The sequence below is a fragment of the Arachis hypogaea genome, chromosome 10, assembly GCF_003086295.3.
Source record: "Arachis hypogaea cultivar Tifrunner chromosome 10, arahy.Tifrunner.gnm2.J5K5, whole genome shotgun sequence".
NCBI lineage: Eukaryota > Viridiplantae > Streptophyta > Magnoliopsida > Fabales > Fabaceae > Arachis > Arachis hypogaea.
In genome coordinates this window covers 76237893-76259679 of record NC_092045.1, presented here as the reverse complement: position 1 = coordinate 76259679, position 21787 = coordinate 76237893, and the positions used below count along the sequence as shown (strand labels likewise).

The 21787-nt window shown below is 34.8% G+C and overlaps 2 protein-coding genes across 2 annotated transcripts; both read right to left on the bottom strand.

Moving 5' to 3' along the window:
• Positions 1 to 4793: 4793 nt before the first annotated feature.
• On the bottom strand, positions 4794 to 12363 carry LOC140175671 (uncharacterized). Its single transcript, XM_072204204.1, has 7 exons — positions 12163 to 12363; positions 11667 to 12056; positions 10068 to 10167; positions 9602 to 9918; positions 9405 to 9505; positions 9160 to 9259; positions 4794 to 5024 (listed from the first exon to the last, which is right to left on the bottom strand). The coding sequence occupies exons 1-7, from the start codon at positions 12361 to 12363 to the stop codon at positions 4794 to 4796; spliced, it is 1440 nt and encodes a 479-aa protein (XP_072060305.1).
• Positions 12364 to 12393: 30 nt separating this feature from the next.
• LOC112717647 (uncharacterized) lies at positions 12394 to 12927 on the bottom strand. The gene has a single exon (XM_025769622.1). It carries the CDS (start codon positions 12925 to 12927, stop codon positions 12394 to 12396), a length of 534 nt encoding a protein of 177 aa, XP_025625407.1.
• Positions 12928 to 21787: the final 8860 nt, after the last annotated feature.

Genomic DNA, 21787 nt, shown 5'->3' with positions numbered 1-21787 from the left:
TATTATTTTTAACCACGATCTTTTATCAAATTACATTTTTATATTCAAAAATAATTTTTGTGTTGGTGACAAACATTCCTTCTGAGGACCGAAATCTTTTCTTGTGATCTTTTAAAATATATACTTCTAAATCCGATTTCGTATTTTTTCGACTACCGATTTTTCACAGAATTCACTTTAACCTTCCAACCACCAAATCTTATCAAGATTTTCATTAAATCATACTTGAAGTCATTCCCAAATTCGTCAATAACAACTCGGTCATGGTTGTTCTTAGTAACCGAACCATAAAGCTCATTAATCATCGAAATTTTAACAAAAATCAAGAATAAACCCATTCAATTTCAAGTAATAATCATCAAACCAACAATCATAAATCCAGAACATATTTAATTATTACAAAATTGTCAAACCCTACTTTCATACACAAATCACAATAACTGAAGTTTCAGGGAAGGTTTCTGACCGAACAATTGAAGAAGAAAATGTAAAAAATCAGCTACTCCACCATCTCCTCACTTTTGTCGAACCATGCAAGCTTGGGGGAAAAATTCACTGTTGATTTCTCACGAACAAAAGTGACATCAACATGAAGAAGAGAAAGATACAAACACTTTAATCGGAATAAATTTTTTATTAGAGTTACAGAACTCAAGAAATTAAAGTTGGAAGTGGTTCATTCCATGGAATCTCGTTCTTCTCTCTCTTAGGTTCTCTTTCTTTTTTTTTGTTTTGGTGACCAAATAAAAAAATAAGATGATGATTAATTAGTGATGCTAATGAGTTGTCAAGGGCATTAAATGAAGGGGGTTGGGTGTCACGGTATTAAGCTGCTGAGTCAACGATTTAAATTTTAAATATCTTAAATGGATAATTATAAAGATAAATGTATTAAAACATAAATAATAATACATATGAGAATAAATATATATAAGTTACTAATATAAATGATATTAGTAATATAATGATTATAATAAATAAAAATATATAATGAAATATTAGCAATTTTAAATTCATAAAAAATTACTTATATTTACTTATACCGAGAGATATCAAATCCGATAATATTATTATCAAAATTCTATTTTAATTATGACATATAAAATAAAATAATAACATAATAATAATATTATATTATTATTTATTTTATTTTCAAAATTTAGAACTAACTTATTAAAATAAAACTAATCGCTGAAAAATCGAAATCTTGCAAAACGTCTTCTAGTTGTAAAAACGTAGGGCGTTACAAACAACTGGTTCTTCTTAAAAGTAATTTTTATATCAATATCTTACCTTTTCTTTCTACTTACTCCTTTACATAATCGGAGTTAGTGTTACAATTTGTAAACCATTTCTAGATTGTATTAATGATCATTAAATCATATTAGAACATTTTAACATTGATTGGTCTCTCTTATAACGTTCAGGAGCTGAGTTATAATATATAATTGACGGCCAATCTATAATAATAATAATAATAATAATAATAATAATAATAATAATAATAATAATAATAATAATAGACGACCATAACAACCTACTACTTTTCATTATTTTCCACTTTGTCACACATACAGATGTCGGGGAAGCGTTTCAATTTTACTAGGACCACAAGTTGAATCTTAACTACACGTTCAGAATTAAAAAAAATAGCTTCTAAGTTTGTAATCTTACTCATATGTCACCATTGATTATTTATTCAGTTTAAATAATCATATATTAAGATGAAACAATATAAAACGAAATAATTATGGACTTGCTTAACACGTAATTTGGCACTTCATTGGTAAGCATCCACCATTGATGCATACAAGTCCAAAATCATCACCAACTCTCACTCCCTACACTTTTGGAGGCTAACTTTTTAAAATTTGCTCATCATCATGACAATGCCAGCAATTGGCAAAGAGAAAAGAAGTTATATTATTATTAGAGTAATGCTATGTGTACATCAAAATCAGTCATTAAAGTAAATCACCAGTATAAAATACCAATGTTTTGATAAATCATTCGAACTGGTCGGTCGAATCGGTCGAATTGAAAACCATTAGTAAACACGGTTCTAACAAAAGACAAAACCGTCAAAATAAAAAACCGAAGTTAGACCACCGAACCGTGACTCGGTCGGTTTTTAAATTTTGCCAAAAAAACGCATTTTGATTTGGCCCCCCAAAAGGAACCCTAAGACTCTTTCACCCAGACACCCACACTGCGCACACACCCACTCTCGAGCCTCCCCTTTTGCCCTTTCTCACCTCTCGCTCTCACCATGTTCAGTCTCCACCGCAAGCTTCTGGTGCAACCTCCGTCCAGCCACCACCTCTGTCACAAGGTCCGTGGAAGTCACTTGCCTGCACAGACCCGTGGTGCTAGCTTTCTGTTTGCGCAACCAACTTTCTTTTCAGCCGTCAAAATCGTAGCCACCGCCAATGCCAGTTGCCGCCGCGAGTATCTTCTTGCCGGTGCCAGCTTTGTTAGACCCTTTCATCCCAGCTACTGTTCTTGTTGCCGCTAGCTCTGCATTCTTCTCTGTCTTCTACTAACCCTAGGTATAAATCTAATTTGTTGTAATAATAATTGTTGTATGATTAATTGTTAGTTCTAACTTTTAAACCTTGCTGTTATTACTTGAAGTATGATTAATTGTTGGTTCTACATCATTTCATTCAGCAACACCATTCGTATAGGGCTAACACCCATTTGAAGCATTATTAAATGATTAATTATTCAAGCTGATTGCTTGAAGGCTGAAGCATGATTAAATAATTAATTGTTGAAGCATGATTAATTGTTTGTATGTTGTTTGTTGATATTATTGGGTAGTAGGTTGCTGTGATATTGTAATTGGATTGTATTGTTATTGCTCTGTTGAGTCTGTTCTAAATCTAATTAGTAATTTTTTGAATGTGAAATCAATCAAAGAAATTGATTTTGTGTTGTTGTCGAAATTATTGCTAAAAATGGATTTGTACTTTGCTGGTGCTGTTTTTTAATTTATGAATATGCAACTTTTGAATTTTTGTTGATAGATTTATTGATTTCAGAGATTAGGGTGATTATCTTTTGCTGTTTTTTAATTTTAAACCAAATTGATGCTTTCAAAAAATTAACAAACAACATATGTCACATGTTATTGATTTAAAGCAAGGAAATCATGAAGATGCTGTTGTTGGAGGTCTTGGGAGTGATGATGATGATAGTGGTGTATTTCTTTTATGCGGAAGACGGTGGGTCAAGGCTTCAAGCAACTCATTTCTAATGTTTTTTACTTCATTCTTTAATTGCAAAATTTGGTTTTTGATGCTTTTTAATGCTGAATTTGATTGGTTCTGTGGATATTTAGACACCCTTTTGTTTATGATTCATGGAACTGAAAATTGGATTATTTGGTACTGCTCTATATGTATACTTGTTCTATGTTTTGGTGCTGAGTCTCACAAATATTCTCAATTACTTACAGCTATGATTTTCTTCTTGAATGGGATTTTATTTTTCTAAAAGAAATCATAGAGGATTAGGGTTGTGGATTTTTTAATTGAGTGATGAGTGTAAAGTTGAAGATGATGATGACAAAAGTGCTTGGAAATATATATTTTAAGAGTGTTTTAAAAAAACTTTTAAGTTTGTAAATTGATAAGGTCATATAGGTTTGGTGTGTTTATTTATATTTTATTTATTATTTTATTATAAAACGATTTTTTTGGTTCAACTACGGTCGAACCTATAAACTAGTGAACCAGTAGCTAGAGCGGGTCGATGACCGGTTCGATTTTCAGAACCTTGTAAAATACATGTTAAAATACAAATACACATTAAAAATAAATTAAACACACACGTATGTATAAATAAATACATTGATGGCTGATTTTAGTGGCTAATTTTAGTGTACAAATAGTATTTTTGTTATTGTTATCGTCGTCGTCTGATCTTTATTACTCTATCATAATTAATCATAACTTGGCCACAATAAATACATTTCCATTCTAACTCAGAAACACATAAACAACCTTTTTCTCGTTATAACAATTTATAACTCAGTAACTAAAGATTCAAATACGATAACTACACATCTTCAAAAATTGCTCTTAGAAATTACTATTCAGGTTAATCCACAAACCCTTACGTACTCCTTTAGATTGAAACAGAAAGAAGAAAATTCCTATCAAAGGGGTACACTCTAAGAAATCCATCAGAATCTCAAAGACTTGGGTAAATATCCATGCACTTGGATGCAGTTGCAATGGAGCACAATTAAGTTGTGTCAAAACTCCAAAGATTTAGTTTGGTTAGCCTAAAAAAAACTAAACTGAATATATTATGTATAATTGATTTGGATAATCTTTTACTAAAGCCTAAAACCAAACCGCAAATTGAACACTCCTATCTTCTTCTATTGATCTTGCTTGATATTTATAGATGATTTATGCGAGAAGAATATCCATTAGTCTTGTTCAGTTATGATCAAAAGCATAACTCGGATTTAATCAAATAAGAGTTGTTATGCAGTTACCAATAAGCTTTACAATGTCTAAAAGAACGCTTTCCGAATAATAATTTTGTAAGACAATATAGTTATAACAGTGAATGGATTAACTCTATGGAAGAATATATTATTACGAGAGTTAAATTTTAAAATGATCCCTAAATTTGCAATTGAGCTTTAAACTCGTCCTTCAATTTAAAATTGTCTTAAAATTGTCCCTAAACTTAACAATGATTGTTCCTAAGGCATTTTCCAGCAACGAATTGATGACATGGTTGGCCACGTTAGACTTGTATTTTCTAGCTCAATTTCATCCCTCATCAATTTGAATCTTTTCATTCTCTTTGGTGTTGCTCCCATCACCATTATCACCACCACCACCTCCTCCATCGTCATCCAAAGATATCAACTTTTCATTTTCGGCAATCTCTCTCTGCAACCTCGAAACCCTCACACTCAATTCAATGAACATCCTCAACTTATCAATCACACCCTCAGCATTCCATTTTTTTCTCTTCCAATAACCCACACTTATTAGCTTCTATTACAATCAATTAACCTCTCAATAAAGTAAATCAAGGTAATGAAATTCAAGAATACACTTAAACTCTACAAACTTAGATAAAACTTGAATTACATGTAAAAGAATAAAATAAATAAAATTCGACACCTAATCTTAGCTCAAGGATTTCATAACATTGCACTAAATATGAAAAAGCAATAACAAATGTACTTGAATTTGCGAATTCCTTTAATTTGTGGTGAAAAATTAAAAATTGAGGTGGCCAAGAAAGCGGATCGAATCAATCCAAGCTCTGCAATTGTACCTACAAATAAAGCAATTATTCACACACTTTCAATAATCAGCTATAAATAATTATGAAATATAATTAACCATAACTTATCAATTTTAACATCGAGAAATTAAGCAAAATTCGTAAACTCATTTATCAATTTCAAGTATAACTAACTTATTAACCAAACAATTGTTGGAAAGACATAGAGATAATGATAAAAAGGAAGCAACAATATATAAGAGAAGAGGAGGAGACGAAGATTGAGAGATGGAACAGTGATGAAAAATAACATACATGAAGCAAGAGAAGAAAACAATGATATAGATGGAAAGGAAGCCTGAGAAGATGACGACCATACCAACGCAGACGAACCACGGCAATAAAGAAGAACAATAATAAAAAAGAAGCAAAATAAGGAGATAGGGAACAGGAGATTGAGGGGCCTCGAATGATGCTGGTTGGTTAGAGATGAAGCAAAATGGCTTCCAATGGTGCAACACAATTTCTGGAACTCATATTGGGATTAGGGTTAAAAACCAACAATAAGGACTAAATTGAGTTAAAAACTTATAATTGCCACGTAATATAGCCGTTGATTATCCATCGTGACTTCCTTCATACACGTCATTACTCCCTTCGCGAATATTTTTCGAAAAATATCTCAAAGACGACCGTTGTTAAGTTCAGAGACAATTTTGGAGCAATTTTAAATTGAGAGATAAATTTGAGACTCGATCGCAAGTTCGAAAATCACTTCAAAATTTAAATATTATTACAATACTCAACTTGAATATTGTCTCTTTTTTTACCCCAAACAAAAATCAAGCAAAACTTACAAATATGCAAGATTAAATCAACGATGCCCAAGATGCAAAAAGTAGGTGCTGGTTCCTAGGAATTCTAGCTAGGGGTGGCAATGGGTAGGGTAGGGGTTGAATCGAATTCTAATCCTATTCACGAGTTGAATTTGCTACTAAAACTCAACATTACCATATTGATAAACCCCATTTTTAGGGTTTATCTTGTGCTTAATTTAGTGGATTTTGTCAACTATTCTCACATTTATTCATACAATTTGCATGGTTTTAAGATTCCTTCCCAATTTTATGCTATGAATAAAAACATGCTTCCAAGGCCTTAAAATCACTAATTTTTAATCCTCTCTTATTACCATTCGATACCGTGACATGTCTGTTAAGTGATTTCAGAGTTTATAGGGCAGAAATGGCTTAGAGGATGGAAAGGAAGCATGCAAAAGTGAAAGAAACACAAGAAAATGAAGATTTGAGAAGCTAATGCCGAAGCACACGCATGGAAGATGCGTGCGCGTGATCGCGCCATACTCCAATCGACGCGTACGCGTGACATGACGCGTACGCATGACCTTGAGCTTCGTCCAACGACGCGTACGTGTGGCTGACGCGTACGCGTGACAAGCGGCACATGCCTCACTAAAGTGAAATCTCTGGGGGGCAATTTCTGAGCTGGTTTCTGGCCCAATTTCAAGCCTAGTATTCAGATAAGAGGCTGGGAGTGAAGGAGGATGGGAAGAGGATCATTCATACACTTTAGTTTTAGAGAGAGATGTAGAATTCTAGAGAGAGAGGCTCTCTCCTCTCTCTAGATTTAGGGTTTTTAATTTTCTTCCTTTTAGATCTAGATCTTATTTCTCCTTTACTTTAGTTTTCCTTTACTTTTATTTGTTCTAACACTTTACTTCTCTTGTTATTTCCTTTATTTTGTCAATTTTAGTTTACGAACTCTTTTGTTGATTTCTATTTTCTTTTAATGCAATTTATGATTTTCATGTCTTTTAATGTTTGCCTTGATTTCTACTATTGATTTCTTACTTTGATTAGTTATAGCTTCATTTAATTCTTGCAATTTATGATGTTTACTTTTATTGCCCTCTATGTGTTTGATGAAATGTTTCTTTTAGTTATGAGTTAGATTTTTCTCCTCTTGACTTGGGTTGAGTAATTGGAGACGCTTGAGTTATCAAACTCTCTTGTTGATTGATAATTGGAAGTTGCTAGTTGATTTGAATGCCACTAAAGCTAGTATTCCTTAGGATTTGACTAGGACTTGTGGACTCAAGTTGATATCCACATGACTTGCCTTCATAGTTTGAGGTTAACTAAGTGGAGCAATAGACAATTCTTGTCACAATTGATGATGATAATGAGGAAAGGACTTCTAGTTCTCATTCCTTTCCAAGAGCTTTCTTAGTTATTAGTTTATTTCTTTTACTATTTACATTTCTTGTCTCTTACTACAAAAACTCCAAAAACATTCCTTCATAGCCAATAATAAAGCACTTCATTGTAATTTCTAGGGAAAACGACCCAGGATTAATACTCTCGGTTATTTCATTGGGGTTGAACTAGTGACAACCATATTAAATTTGATTTGAGGATTCATTGTTGGTTTAGATCTATACTTGCAACGAGGTATTTTTGTTAAAATTCTCTACCGACATAAAATCCCTCATCACATATTCGTGTGTTGAGAAAAAATCAACCCTAACTCTATCCGTGGTCAACCCACGAGTATCCAACCCTACCCGCGAGTTTCACAAATATGCAATATTATTATATAACCTAATGAGCATACAAATTAAAAATTCAATATAAGCAATACAATCATTTGATAAACAACATAACTATCAAATGTTCAATTCTACATAAAAATATTTGTTTAAATTAATAACACAAATGCAAATAAAATATTGTGATATAATATTGTATTTATATACTACTAAAATAGAATTAGTTTTTATGTAAGCAAAAGTGTTAAATTATCAATTGATGATCTTGCCTCAATGATAAAAACTTTTAGCACTAAATGAGAGGTTCTTGGTTTAATACCTACCTATAACATATACATATATAAAATGCGAATTGGTCGGATAGAGTTGAGACTCAACCTGTATCCTACCCGATCTACGTTCAAATCCCCTCTGCACTCAACCCTACTCGCAGCGGATCGAATTGGCAACATTATCACACTGAATAGAGTAAAGTTGAATACCCACAAATAGAATACATGTTACTACCCCTAATCTTAGCTATTATCTTCATGAATGTTATAGTAATCAACCCAAAATTAAAAGTCATTAACAATTCTAATCCAAACAACTATTCATCATTCAATTGTACAACTACTTTGAAAAAGAAATTGACCACGTGTGCTATGTGTGATTGAAGTCTTTAGCAAAGAAGTAATGATTTCCATAGCTTCACAGAAGTGATTACTTCCTTTCATAATAATAATAATAATAATAATAATAAAATATATGTTTAAAAAAATTAAACACAGTAGCTTTTGATTAAAATTAATTTTGAGATTTTTTAATTATAAGAAAATAAATAAAATTATAAAACTAATTTTTTTAAATAAAAAATAGTCTCTAAATATATATTTAAAATCCCTTAAAATTAGAATTGATTTGATTTAGTAATTAAATCTCCTCCCCTTTTGTGACACAATCCAATTGCAGGTATGATAATACTTTTATAAGACTTAATTTTTAGTATATTTATTTTAAATAATTATTTTAATTTTAAAATATTTTTAATAAAACTTTTTTTTTCTTTTTTATTTTGTTTTTTTAAGGAAAAAGCTCAACACAACAAGGTGGAGCATATAAAATAATAAAGAACAACCCGACAACTCTAGTCATGACAACCCCTAGTTATCTTCGCCATTGCCATCAACAACCATAGGGTTCACTACCACTCCACTTATCGGAGAGCAAGAAGGATCTACTAATAATATCCACCACACGTGAACTTTGATTCCTGAAGATTCTATCATTCCGTTCTAGCCAAACTGTCCAGATAACAGCAAAGAAGCCAATCACCCACCTCCTCCTCTCACCTCTTCTTGCTGCAGCATTCGTCCAGCTTTCAAAGTGTTGTTTGAGTGTACCAGGCATGGTCCATTTCCTTCCAAGAGTGAATAGCCAAGCACACCACACCTGCCAGAAAATCTCACAACCAGCAAACAAATGAAAAGCAGACTCCACAGACTTATCACATAAGACACATGTACGATCATTTGGGCTAATTACACCTAGTCTACACAATCTGTCCTTAGTATTCACCCTCCCCACCAACACAAACCAAGAGAATAATTCGATCCTTGGTGGAATGAAACCCTTCCAAATTGCACTTGTGAAGCTATAGCTTGTTATTTCCTCCGGGAGAACCACTTCCTGCAATACCTGCACAAATGAGTTAGTCGAATAAATACCAGATCTATCAAATTTTTAGACCACTCTGTCCTCCCTCTCAGATGTTAGCTGAACAGACTGTAAAACCTGATGGAGTTGGTTTACTAGTGCCAACTCCCACTGAAAACGCTCTTTCCTCCATTGAAAATTCCATATCCACTCTAGCCCATCCCAAAATCCGCAATCCCCAATAATAGAACCTTTGAGGTTTGAGACCGAGAAAAGCCTTGGAAACAACTCCTTAAGAACACCATGAGGTAACCAGATATCCTCCCAGAACCGTACTATTCTGTCATTCCCTACATCCATATAAAAACCCCTGATCATTTTTTCTCTCACATGTGGCTCACTGATTTGTAACTGGCAAATATCCTTCCAAGGATCCCCACCCTTGTAGGTACAGGCTGACCACACAGCATCTCATTCGGATTCAAGTTATTACAGGAGCAGACGACTTTCTTTCACAGGGGACAATCCTCTTTCGAGAACCTCCACCACCACTTAAAGAGCAAAGCTGTATTCCGAATTACTGCGTCTCCAATTCCCAGACCACCTGCCTTTTTGGAGCCATCACCACTTCCCATTTTACTAGTGGTATCCCATTTCTCCCATTTTACAAGTGGTATCCCATTTCTCCCATTTCGTATATTTTCCTAATGAATTTGCATTTAACTTGATAAGTTTAAGCAAGAATTAATTATCTTTTAGCCACTACGGATGCTACTTTGAGTCTTGTGCAATTCTGTTTATTTTAGGTAGCATTTGGCTAGATTTGATGGAAAGGAAGCATACAAAAGTGGAAGTAATCGCAAAGCTGTCAAGCCTAACCTCTTTGCATTCAATCAATCATAACTTGAGCTACAAGATCCAAATGAGGAAGTTCCAGACTTCTAGTTGCATTGGAAAGTTAACATCTGGGGCTTCGCAACGATATACAATTTACCATAGTTGATCTGGCGTATAAGGGCGCGCACGCGAACATTGGCGAATTGTATAAGGGCGCACACGCCCACATCACGTGCACGCGCACGTTGGCGGATTGTATATTGGCGCGCACGCACACCTGGCATGTACGCACGACATGCGCGACGTACTGCAAGCTCAAAATTCACCCCAACAATTTCTGAGCTACTTTTGACCCAGTTTTCAGCCCAGAAAGCACAGATCAGAGGCTACAAAGTGAAGGAATCAAGTGGTCTCCATCCATCAATTGAAGGCTTGCTGATTGTCATAATTAATTCTAATTTAAATATAATTTTTAAATAGGAAAAGATATTATTTAGTTTTAGAAAGTAGATTTTAAATTTATTAGGATTAGATATAAAAAGATATGCAACATTGAACTTTTCATGCCATCTCAGACAATTTTACCTGAATCCTTATTTTTCCTCTCAATCATGAGCAACTAGACCTCCACTGTTAAGGTTAGGAGCTCTGTCTATTTGTATGGATTGATTTTATTGTTTTTTTGTCTTTTAATTCATGTTTTGATTTATAATTCAAGAATTATTTTCTCTCTTTATTTTATGAATTTGGGTGGAACGGAAGTATGACCCATATTCTAATTGTGTTCTTGTATAACTTGGAAAAGCTCTTTACTTGAACAACAGCTTGAAAACAATTTCTCCTAAATTTTAATTATTTGAATTTAACAGGATACGTGACATATAATCCCCTTATTTTTGGGTAATTAGAATTTTTGTGGCATACAAACTGGAATTTGATCATGCAGCTTCTAATTGGAATTAATTGACCAAGAAATTGTCAGTTAATGAATTTTAGAGGAGACTAGAAAGGTCTAAGGAATTAGAGTCTAGTCACATATAGTTTGCCATGAATTAAATCTTACATGATTAAAATAAATTAATAAGAAAAATCAATCCAGAAAATTGATATCTCTGAAGCTTTAACTGTTTTCTCCCATATTTTATTTTCAACTTGACTACCTGTTGCCTTCTGATATTTGGAAGTCAGTTTTTAAACATTTTAAACATCTCAAAACCATTTTTCTGCTTGCCTAACTAAGTGGTTTAACCAACCATTGTTGCTTAGTCCATCAATCCTCGTGGGATCGACCCTCACTCACCTGAGATATTACTTGGTACGACCTGGTGCACTTGCCGGTTAGTTTGTGGGTCGTAAATTACCACACCATAGGACAGAAGAGAATTGTATCATTTGCAAACTGTAAGTGTGACAGCTCAATGTTATCCCTTCCAACCAAAAGTGGATAGATGCAACCATTCCTCATTGTCTCCCTAATCATCCTATGTAGCACATCAACAACTAGCACAAACAAAAATGGCGATAAAGGGTCTCCTTGTCGTAGTCCCCTTTCCATCTTGAAAGGCTTAGTGGGGGACCCATTTATCAAAACCGACATAGACGCAGAGCAGACACACTCCTTAATCCACCCCCTCCATATATGGCCGAAGCCCATCTTCTGCAAAATAATATCCACAAAGCTCCATTTGACCCGGTCGTATGCCTTTTGAAAATCAAGTTTAATAATCGCAGCACTCTTCTTCCTAGCCTTCAGCCACTGCACAGTCTCACAAACTATCAATGCCCCATCGTGAATTTTCAAACGCACTCTGTGTCTCTCCTACTAACCCTGGCATGACCTTCATCATTCTCCGAACCAATACCTTAGATATGACCTTATACACACAACCCACTATACTAATCGGCCTGAGGTCTTTTATTTCTTTAGCCCCAATAAACTTCGGCGCTAGCGCCACCCAAGTGATCTTCGAATATCTAGGTAACCTAGAAGACTGAAAAAAATCCAAGACTGCTCCAGTAAACTCCTGACCAACTTCTTCCCAACACTTCTTGATGAAATTCATATTATATCCGTCACTTCTTGGTGCTTTCGTTTACTCGCAATCCCATACTGCCTTCTTTATCTCTTCAACAGATGGCATCAACTCCAGTTCTGTTGCCTCTTCCACATCTATTTGCATTACTAACCCATCCCGAAAGCCTAAGTTAGGTGACACCTCTTGTTGGTACAAGTCCTTATAGAAATCTCTTATAGCCACCTTAATCTTGGCTTGATTCCTCACTACTCTTCCATGAATCATTAAAGCATCAATCCGGTTGTTCCTCCTTCGAGCTGAGGCTAAATTATGAAAGTACCGAGTATTTTTGTCCATCTCCTTTGCATGCCTGGATCTTGACATCTGCTTCCAATGTACCTCCTTCCTGATATACCACTTCTTACAAGAGCTGACCAGTGCCTTCCTTCTTGCTTCCAAGGTTCCATCATACACTCCATTACTGACCATATCGTCTACTTTCTTGATCTCCTCCTCAAACGTTTTAATCCTCATGTCCATAGACCCAAAATTCTCTCTATGCCATATGCCCAAAAGAATCATCATGGCCTTTAACTTGTCCAGGAACCACATCTCCTCTAGGCTTTTTCACTCTTCCTTCACCATCCTCAAGAACCCTTCATGAGTGAACCATGAATCAAGACTTCGAAAAGGTCTCGGCCCCCTTCCGACCCTTACAGCTTCCATCACCACTTGGCAATGATCCGATAACCCTCTTGGACCACCTTGTAGCCTTGTATCGGGAAACTCTTCTAGCCATTCTAAAGTAACCAACATTCTATCAATGCAGCTACAAGATTGGTCCCTGAACTAGGTAAATAGGCAGTCAGATAAGTCTAAGTCCACTAGTTCCATATCCTGAATCCAAGATTTAAAGTCCGTTGTCGACCACGTCAAAGTAGTAGCCCTTTTTTCGCTCTTCCACTTTAACGACCTCATTAAAGTCTCTCATAAAGCAAAAAGGTACTTGGCATAACCCAGATAAAAACTCAGCTCTTCCCACACAACTAGCTTTTCATTCCTAGTATGCGCACCATACACTAAACAAATAGCACAACGAAAACTACGCTTGATCAGCTACCCCTCCACGAACAACCATCTATCTCCTTTATAACAGTTGCCTATCTTAAAAACCGTTTCATCCCACATCAACAATAGACTACCTAAAGCACCTTCTGCCTCGACATACTCCCATCCTACCGCATCATTTCCCCACAGGTTCACAACATTAAATTTAGTTACTACCTCTCTTTTAGTTTCTACCAGGCCTAGCATATGTATATTAAAATTTCGCCTAAAGATTTTCACCATACTCAATTTTCCAACTCCCACCAACCCCCTAACATTCCAAGAGCTAAAAATAATTTAAAACCAGCTATACACACCTTACTCTGATTTTTTGGGCGACTTCTTCTAGCTTTCTCCTTTTCCTTTGCCTGCCTTTTCTTCTGGGCTATTGCCTCATTCTGTGCCTGTAGTACTGCCATAATATCATCTTTCTCGTTGTACTGAACCGCACCAGATTCAACTGCCAGGTTCCAAGTCTTTCTGTTCTCTTGCATGTCATTCTCACATTTATTTTCTGACTCTTTCGTGCCGGTATCACTGTCAGCATCCAGTGTTACATCCCTCAAGTCCTTTGGCTCCCCCTTGCACCATCCTCCTTTACCTCTGCCGTTACTGCCAGACCTTGGCCTTCCAAACCATCCAGTCCTTTAACTGGTCGAACCTTTTTCGAACATTTTTTGTACGGACCGCAACCTGTCCTTATCCCCTCCCCTGCCAAATCACAACCCCGTTCCCCTTTCTACATGTCAACGAGCTCAAGAGGACCCACCAACTCAGACGAGACCTCTCCTCTCAGCCTCGCCATCTCCAAGCCACCATCAATACGCTGTGTCCCTGCCGCACTCGACCCACCGGATTCATCACCGCACCCTACTACGTCATTCAATTCGCGTCGCGCCCCACTTGCAACTGTACTTTCCCTGTACATACTGCTGATCTCAGCCCCAGGAGCCCTACAATCACTTCCATAGTCCTAGGATAAGGTTCGACCCGAATCTTCTTCCGCAATACTAGGTAGCAATCCTACACCGTCGGCCGTTGTCTCTTTAAATCCCTTGATTGTTGTCGTTGCCGTTTTAGAATTCAAAAATTCGGTACTCCATTCATTCAAAATCTCCGGGGGTATTACCATTCTGCCTTCCTGCTGTTCTTCATCCATTGCCACCATAACAACCATCTCCGCCTCCGCTTCCCGTCCCACTACCTGCACGTGACTACATTTCCCAGCATCATAGGCGCTGTCGAGCATAGGCCCACGATTGCCGATCACGACCTCCTTCAATATACAACCCGGTAAGGCCCAAGCATTACTTCCCGCCTCCTTAACCACCATATCAAATCCAGTTGTGCCTACAATGAGATGGATTCTTTTACTAATGGCGTCAAGCCAAAACGTATCAATCAGCACACGCCCCACGCTAAATGACATAAGAAAAATTGTCGCAGCATCACATGACACCACCTCATCCCACTGTTCACCAATCATACGGAACGTAGCGTCTGACCAAACATGTAGAGGGACTCCAACGCACTCCAGCAAAACTCTTCTCTTATCACATCGTTCAACCTCATTCCAACATCTAACACTACTGAAGAACGTTAAAAGGCCATCCAGTTTCAGAGCAAGAGCCTCTTCCACACGACGAAGGCTATGGAAAACTAATAAAGCTTTATACGTCCCCATCTCGCAAATCTTTACCATGTTAGGAAAATCTATGCAGAAGTTGTCATCCCAATAATTCTTCTATTTAGCCAATCCAAATTAGTGATATCCGTAGAGGCCCGAATTTCCTTTACCGATGAGTCCCCTACATGATTACAAGCATTCGCGTCGTCCACAAGATAATAAGGTTTGCTACCAATAATCCCACGAGTAGCCTCCCCAATATCTGCGTGCCTCCTTTCATATACTTGCTCTTTGTCCGGGAAATTTTCCATCATCAGCCCTACCGTCCACCGCGTTCCTCCTTGTACCTCTGGTGTCTACCACAGTCTTCCCCTTGGAGGTATCCCTCCTGTACTTAGCCTCCCATACAAAAATCTCCTTCCCTTGTAGCCGCATGGAATTCATTTCTGAGATCGCTTTCAGCGCCCCTCCCTTGGTAGTGTACCTGATAAACGCAAAAAGGTATACATCACCATTTCTCATTTTCCTTGAGAGACAGATGTCATTGATCCTCCCCGTCCATGAAAACAACTGAAATAATTCTTACTTCGATATATCTCCCGGTAGCCTATCCACAAAGACGGTGAAAAAATCTTGTTCCAATCTAACATACTCTTCTCGGTTCCAAACCCTAGGATCCTTGGCTTGAGGTTGTAGTTGAGAAGCCCTATCCCGTCCGGTGTTTCCCCAATTCCCTCTCTCACTCTCTCTCTCATACTATGTACTATGTACTCTTTATGTACTCCTAAAACCAAACCATGTTTCTTTATTTTTAGCTATAATAATGAAAAAATTACAGTAGAACTAATGACAGTAATACATTCCATGTTCCATATCTATCAAGTTATTCTATTATAGCCTATTTTTTATGAAAAATTTCATTATTCATCAATCAGCCTATTTTTAAAATATTTTTTTATTAAAATTATAAGGAATGACAATCAAATAAGGATGGAGCTTCATAATTATGTTTTATTCATTTTGATATGAAAGAGTCACGCTAAAAGAAAAAAAACGAGAGGAGAAAGAAGGAACCAAAGAAACAAAGGTTAATAGTTAAATTTGTCCTTAAAAAATTACTTATTTTTTAAATTAGTTTTCAAATAAATTTTTTTAGTTATATTAATCCTTAAAAGATAAAACGTAAGTCAAATTGGTTCTTTCATTAGTTAGATAATGTGTCACGTTAAGTGTCATATGACATGATGACGTGATAGGCTAATACCACGTGTCACAAGATGATTAGTTGACGTGTCACTTGACATGTAAAAAAATTATTTATAATCAAAATAGTCCCTGAAAGTCTAGATTAAGTCACTTTCATCCCTAAAATTTTAAAAATTAATCAAATTAGTCCTTATATATATATATATATATATATATATATATATATATATTACTTTTTCTTCATAAGATTAAATTTAAATATTTTTTAATAGTACTAATTTTAATATTATTTTTTAGACCTTAATAAACAAAATTCTGTTTATATAAAATGATAAAAATAATTAAATTATTATAAAGTTATTTTGTCATTTGAATTTTAAAATTTTACATTTTCAAATTATAATTTTTTATAGTAAATTTTTTTTATTTAAACGAATTTATCAAATTATTGTTAATTATATATTTAAAATTTTAATATTTTACATCTCACTAAATAATATAGTAGTTATTTTAAAAAATTTAAATCTTTTAAATTTTTTAAAATGATAATTTTTATTATTATTTAATTTATATGGTAGAACTCAATAATTGAAAAATCAATTTGTGGGATCGCTTATTGTGTAAGACTCCGGATTTTTCTTACAAAATTAAATAATAAATTTGTTTATGATTTATTATATTTAGTTAAGATTATCTTTTAAGAGATTTTATATATAAATTAAGCAATTTTTTATTTATAATTTAGAACTTTAGTAATTGGATAATAATAAGAATTTTATATGCTTTAAGTTAAATAATTAGATTTTTAACTTTATTTTATAATTAAAAAGAAAATTAATTTTTATTGTCTCTAACTATTGAATTAGAGTATTTATTTGAAAATAAATTTTAAGTTTATAATCGAATAATATTTTTATATATATTATTATTATTGAATATAAATTTGATTTTCAATTACTCTATTATCCTAATTTTACTAAAGTTACTAAATTACCCAAAATCCCTAATTTTATAAAAAAAAAAGATTGTACGTTTTGTTTTTCCTCTTAGCTAGATTCCCGTAACAAAAAAATGATCTATAAATTCTAAGTTTCTAACTAATAATGTTATTTGCTCATAAACCATATTCAAATCACAGCAATACATACATATACATTATTAAATGACCATTGTAACAATAAAGATATTATTATCTTAGCTCAGCAAAATCAAAGGCCACTAACCTAAGCTCCACCCACTTCACTGCCAAACCCCCATATTCCTCACTCAACGGTACTCAAACACAAAATAGACACACACACACCGTGAATCAGGGAAGAGGGGGACTTGCGCCGCGAGGAAGAAGAAGGGAGGAGGAAGCCGCACTATCGTTCTGCCCCGGCTCGCCAACCAGTCAAGCCACCACCACCACGTCCAGGTGTCGTCGTGCCGCCACCTCTAGACGCCGTTGCTGCCGCCGTTTGCGAAGAGGGAATAGAGAGCTCGTCGGTGAGAGAGGGAGTGTCGCGCCAGCCACTGCCTCTGCACCGCCGTCGTTGACGAGCTCAGCCGCCTCGCCATTATTGCTGCCGGGGGTTTTGATTCTGGTGAGGAGAAGATGCCGTCGCGTTGGTTGTTGTCGTCGAGAGGGAAGCTGTCGGGTCACAGAGAGAGAGAGAGAGAGAGAGCACGAGGAGCAGAGGTGTGAAGGGAGACCCGCGCCCAGTCACCGCCACTTTTGCCGCCAGGGGACGCCGCTGCCGTCATCAGAAACATTGCTGGTAAGGGTTGAGTTTGGTTTACTTCCTTTTGGGATTCCAGGAGCTTTATTTTCGTTACATGTTATTACAGCCGTCGTCACCGGAGCTACAGCTACTTTGCTCTTGATTTTTTTTGTGCAGTAAGTTACTTCTGTTTTGAAAACGCATTTGTCACTTTTCTGTATATATTTCTAAAGTTTTGGTAAATGTAGGGTTGAGTTTTGATTATTGCGAGTCGCGATCGAAGCTGTGGTTACTGCGGGTTGCGAGGGAAAAGGGGGTTGTGACGCATTTGAGTTTGTTTTTTAGTTTCGACAATCGAGGTAGGAGTTTTTCTTAAAAGCTATTTTACATCATAGAGTTGTGATAAATAGATATTGACGCAAAAAAATATACTTCTGTGATTATATTTGTCTTGTGGGTGTGATGGTTTGTTGGATTGGATTATTGGGTGCTTGATTACGTGAGTGGTGTATGGTTGTTGGTAAAAACCGGTTTGAAATGTTATTTACTTGATTATTATGAAAATGAATTGATTTTAGGAGGGGTTTGATTTTGAGTTAGTCTAATTTTATAAATGATTTAATATTTGAGTTGATTTGATTTTAAAAAGAGTTTTATTGTTGGAATTAGTTTGTTTTGAAATAAATTGATATTGGAACTGGTTCAACTCTGGAAAATGTTTGAGATTTGGAAATGGTTGAGAAAAGGTTTGAAAAATATTTGGATGGGACCCGAAAATGGTGGCAGTGTCCGAGTTTTAGAGGAGATGCTGCCAAAACTTTATAAAATTGGAAGTTTTATTTGAAGTAATTAATTAAAAAGATTTGTTTTTAAACATTATATGATTTAAGATTGATTTATCTATTAAAGAAATAATTATGTTTTGGAATTGAGATTGTTAATGAATGGAATGGAAAGAAGGATGATGAGGATTTTCTTTGAAATATGGTTTTTGAATGAATTTGGAAATGAAATTTGGATTGATGAATGATTATGAAGTTGAGAAATGTTGAGAATGTTGAGATATGAACTTTGAATTATTCACATGGCTTATGAATTTGAATTATCTGAGATACGAGTTTCTCTGGATAAAGTACTATGGCTTGCCACCACAAGTACCAGGTTGAAAACTCGATACTCTATTGACCCTACGACGTAATTGTGATCGGGCACTATATAAATTCCCAGGAATGTTACCCCCATTGAGCAATATTGATTATTTGAGAAAAGTTATGCATAGACTCTTGGGGATGCACGTCGGGGGACAGTCTAAGGACAATTCAGACTTGTCGGGTTGGCTGGATAACCGACAGATGAGCCTCATCAGCCATAGGACAGGCATGCATCATATACATTTGTATGATTTGCTTGGGTTTGAATTTGTTTTGGTTTGCCTAATTGCTAAACTGTTCTTAACTGCTACTAGAACTATTTGTTGTAACTTCAACCTACTTGTGCTTTCCTTGTCTATCTTGCCTGTGTTTGTCCTGGTGTGCTACATTTGAGAATGAACTTTGGTGCTGAATTAATGATTGTGTTGTTTGATTGCGTGGTTGGTTTCTGATTGAGATTTTTCTTATAAGAAAGAAAATGTTTTGGATTTCTGAAAGATTAAATATTTTTTCTTCGAAAAGGTTTGAACGATTTTCTATTGATTTTTAAAAGATTCATAAGGCAATGATAATCACTGAACTTGAAAATAGTTTGCTTATTAAATATCTTTTTATGACAACTTTGAAACTCCGTGGTGAGACCGTGTGGTTAGGTTCTCACCCCCTACAGCTTTACCTTTTCAGGAACCGGATGAAGAAGCATTAAGAAAAGTTATACTGCGTTTGGTTTATATGTTGTTGTATTAATTAGTTTATTTTCTTCCCTCGTCTTTGTTATTACAAATTTGTAAGAGGGATAGGAATTGTATGTTTTATATACATATATTATTATGAGTTAGTATGTAAAGAGTCTTGTATATGAATCTATGCCTGCTTATATTTTTCTTAAGATAAGGTATTAATTTTTGGTTTTCAAAGAAATCAGCGATACAGTGTCGAGTCACAGGCTCCTATTTTAGTATTTAGTATGTAAAGTAGTTGTAATATTTCTTGCTATAAGAGTAGCGCAGCCGGAAGCGTGACTTTTGGTAGTGAGGGTGCTACATTGTGGTATCAGAGCGGTCTTTCTTGTAGAGCTTGAGGAATGGACCGACTATGCTTCAATTGCATACTCTGAACGTCTATCATATAATAGGTCTCATTCAGATAACGAGAATTAGAGTTTTATGCACATGATTGCCTATTAATTAACACTGTTAGCTTATCATTGGATATCTGTTGATGTTAAGTCTGGCCAACTTAATGTTGATGACATATGTGAACGGGAAAGTTAATAGGTAATTATAGGCGAATAGGAATTTATAAGTAATAGGTAATGCGAGTTACGTGGTTCGAGGATACTATAGTTCTCTTTTCGTGCTTGGTTTCGACTTATGATTCTTGTTTACGTTGCTTAGGTTGGCATATTGTTTCTTCTTTACTATTCTCATGGATGTTCCTTGACTTGGATTCCTTTCTTGAACCATGATTTGATCATTCTCCGACCATATTTTATTATTCCTCTATAACCTTGCTTGATTGTATTCCTGAGAATTTGTTTGAGTCTTTAAAAGAAATCTGTTTTTATCAATGTTTATTTGCAATGTTTTACCCATCTTTTTATAGACATGTAAAAATAATTTCTATCTAAGATTTTCTTCTTTGAGTACAACTTGAGTTATTTCCAACTTTATCATAATTTTCATACGTATTCTTATGTGATTTCGAACATAGATATTTATCAAGACTCTTGAGAGAATATTTTTGCGCATACCTCAATTAAATTTTATTTTATAAACTTTGCATATTTTAATTTAATTTTGATTATTTTGATACAATACCTTATTTAAATTTTTTGTATTTCTTTTAGGAAATGAATTCATTCCATTTTGAGATTGGAATGTTATGAGACTAAAAGCTAAGCGAACTACAACAAGTATATTTATTAATATTCAATTTTGAAGGTTTCGTATTAACTAGGAAATTAGTTATGATTTTTCAAAGTCGAATTATGAAATCTGATTTTCTGCACTACTTTTAAACAAAGTAGAAACTTTGAAAATCTATAACTAATTCTGTGATGATTGGAATTGTATGGAACCAAGTCTGGATTAAGCTTGAAAATATAAGGAGCTACATTGGTGAATTTGAAACCTTTCTGTTAAATTTATGATTTATGGTGAATTTTAGAATTGTGGATTTCAAAATTAATTTTTCTGCAGAAAGTTTAATACAACAGCAACTTGTCTCCTCTACTAGAAATTCTCCAGTTTGAATTTCGAAATAAAACCAATTTTAAATGAAACTTTAGTCTTATTAATTTAATTTTATAAAAATTCAGAATTATTGGAGTTGTGGTTTTAAAGATATGGATTTTTGAAATAAGATGTATTATGCAGTAAAAATCAGGTTTTGTTTTCTAAGTCAGTAAATTTGAAACTTTATAATCTTTAATTATGGAGTGATATTGAGATGCAATCAATTAGTGGTGAAAGTTGAGTATATTTAGTATATATGATTTAAATTTCAGGGTTTTTCATGTTTTAATAAGTGAGTAATGGGACTTCGAAGAAGTTATGTTCAATGGTTTCTAAAACAGAATTCTGCATAAAAGTACTCAACTTCTAAGTTACATAACTCCTTCATTAAAAATGATATTGACCTGGAATCAACAGAAAAAGAAACCTGGAGAGGTGAAG

What these genes read in the sequence shown, in the direction of transcription:
- LOC140175671 (XM_072204204.1), bottom strand. Translation starts at nt 12,363, where the DNA reads ATGAATTTCATCAAGAAGTGTTGGGAAGAAGTTGGTCAGGAGTTTACT. An exon ending in TGTATAAGGTCATATCTAAG is followed by an intron (nt 12,057 to 12,162) that starts GTATTGGTTCGG and finishes GAGACTGTGCAG; the next exon opens with TGGCTGAAGGCTAGGAAGAA. An exon ending in CAATTCTCTTCTGTCCTATG is followed by an intron (nt 10,168 to 11,666) that starts GTGTGGTAATTT and finishes CAAATTCATTAG; the next exon opens with GAAAATATACGAAATGGGAG.
- LOC112717647 (XM_025769622.1), bottom strand. Translation starts at nt 12,927, where the DNA reads ATGTGGTTCCTGGACAAGTTAAAGGCCATGATGATTCTTTTGGGCATA.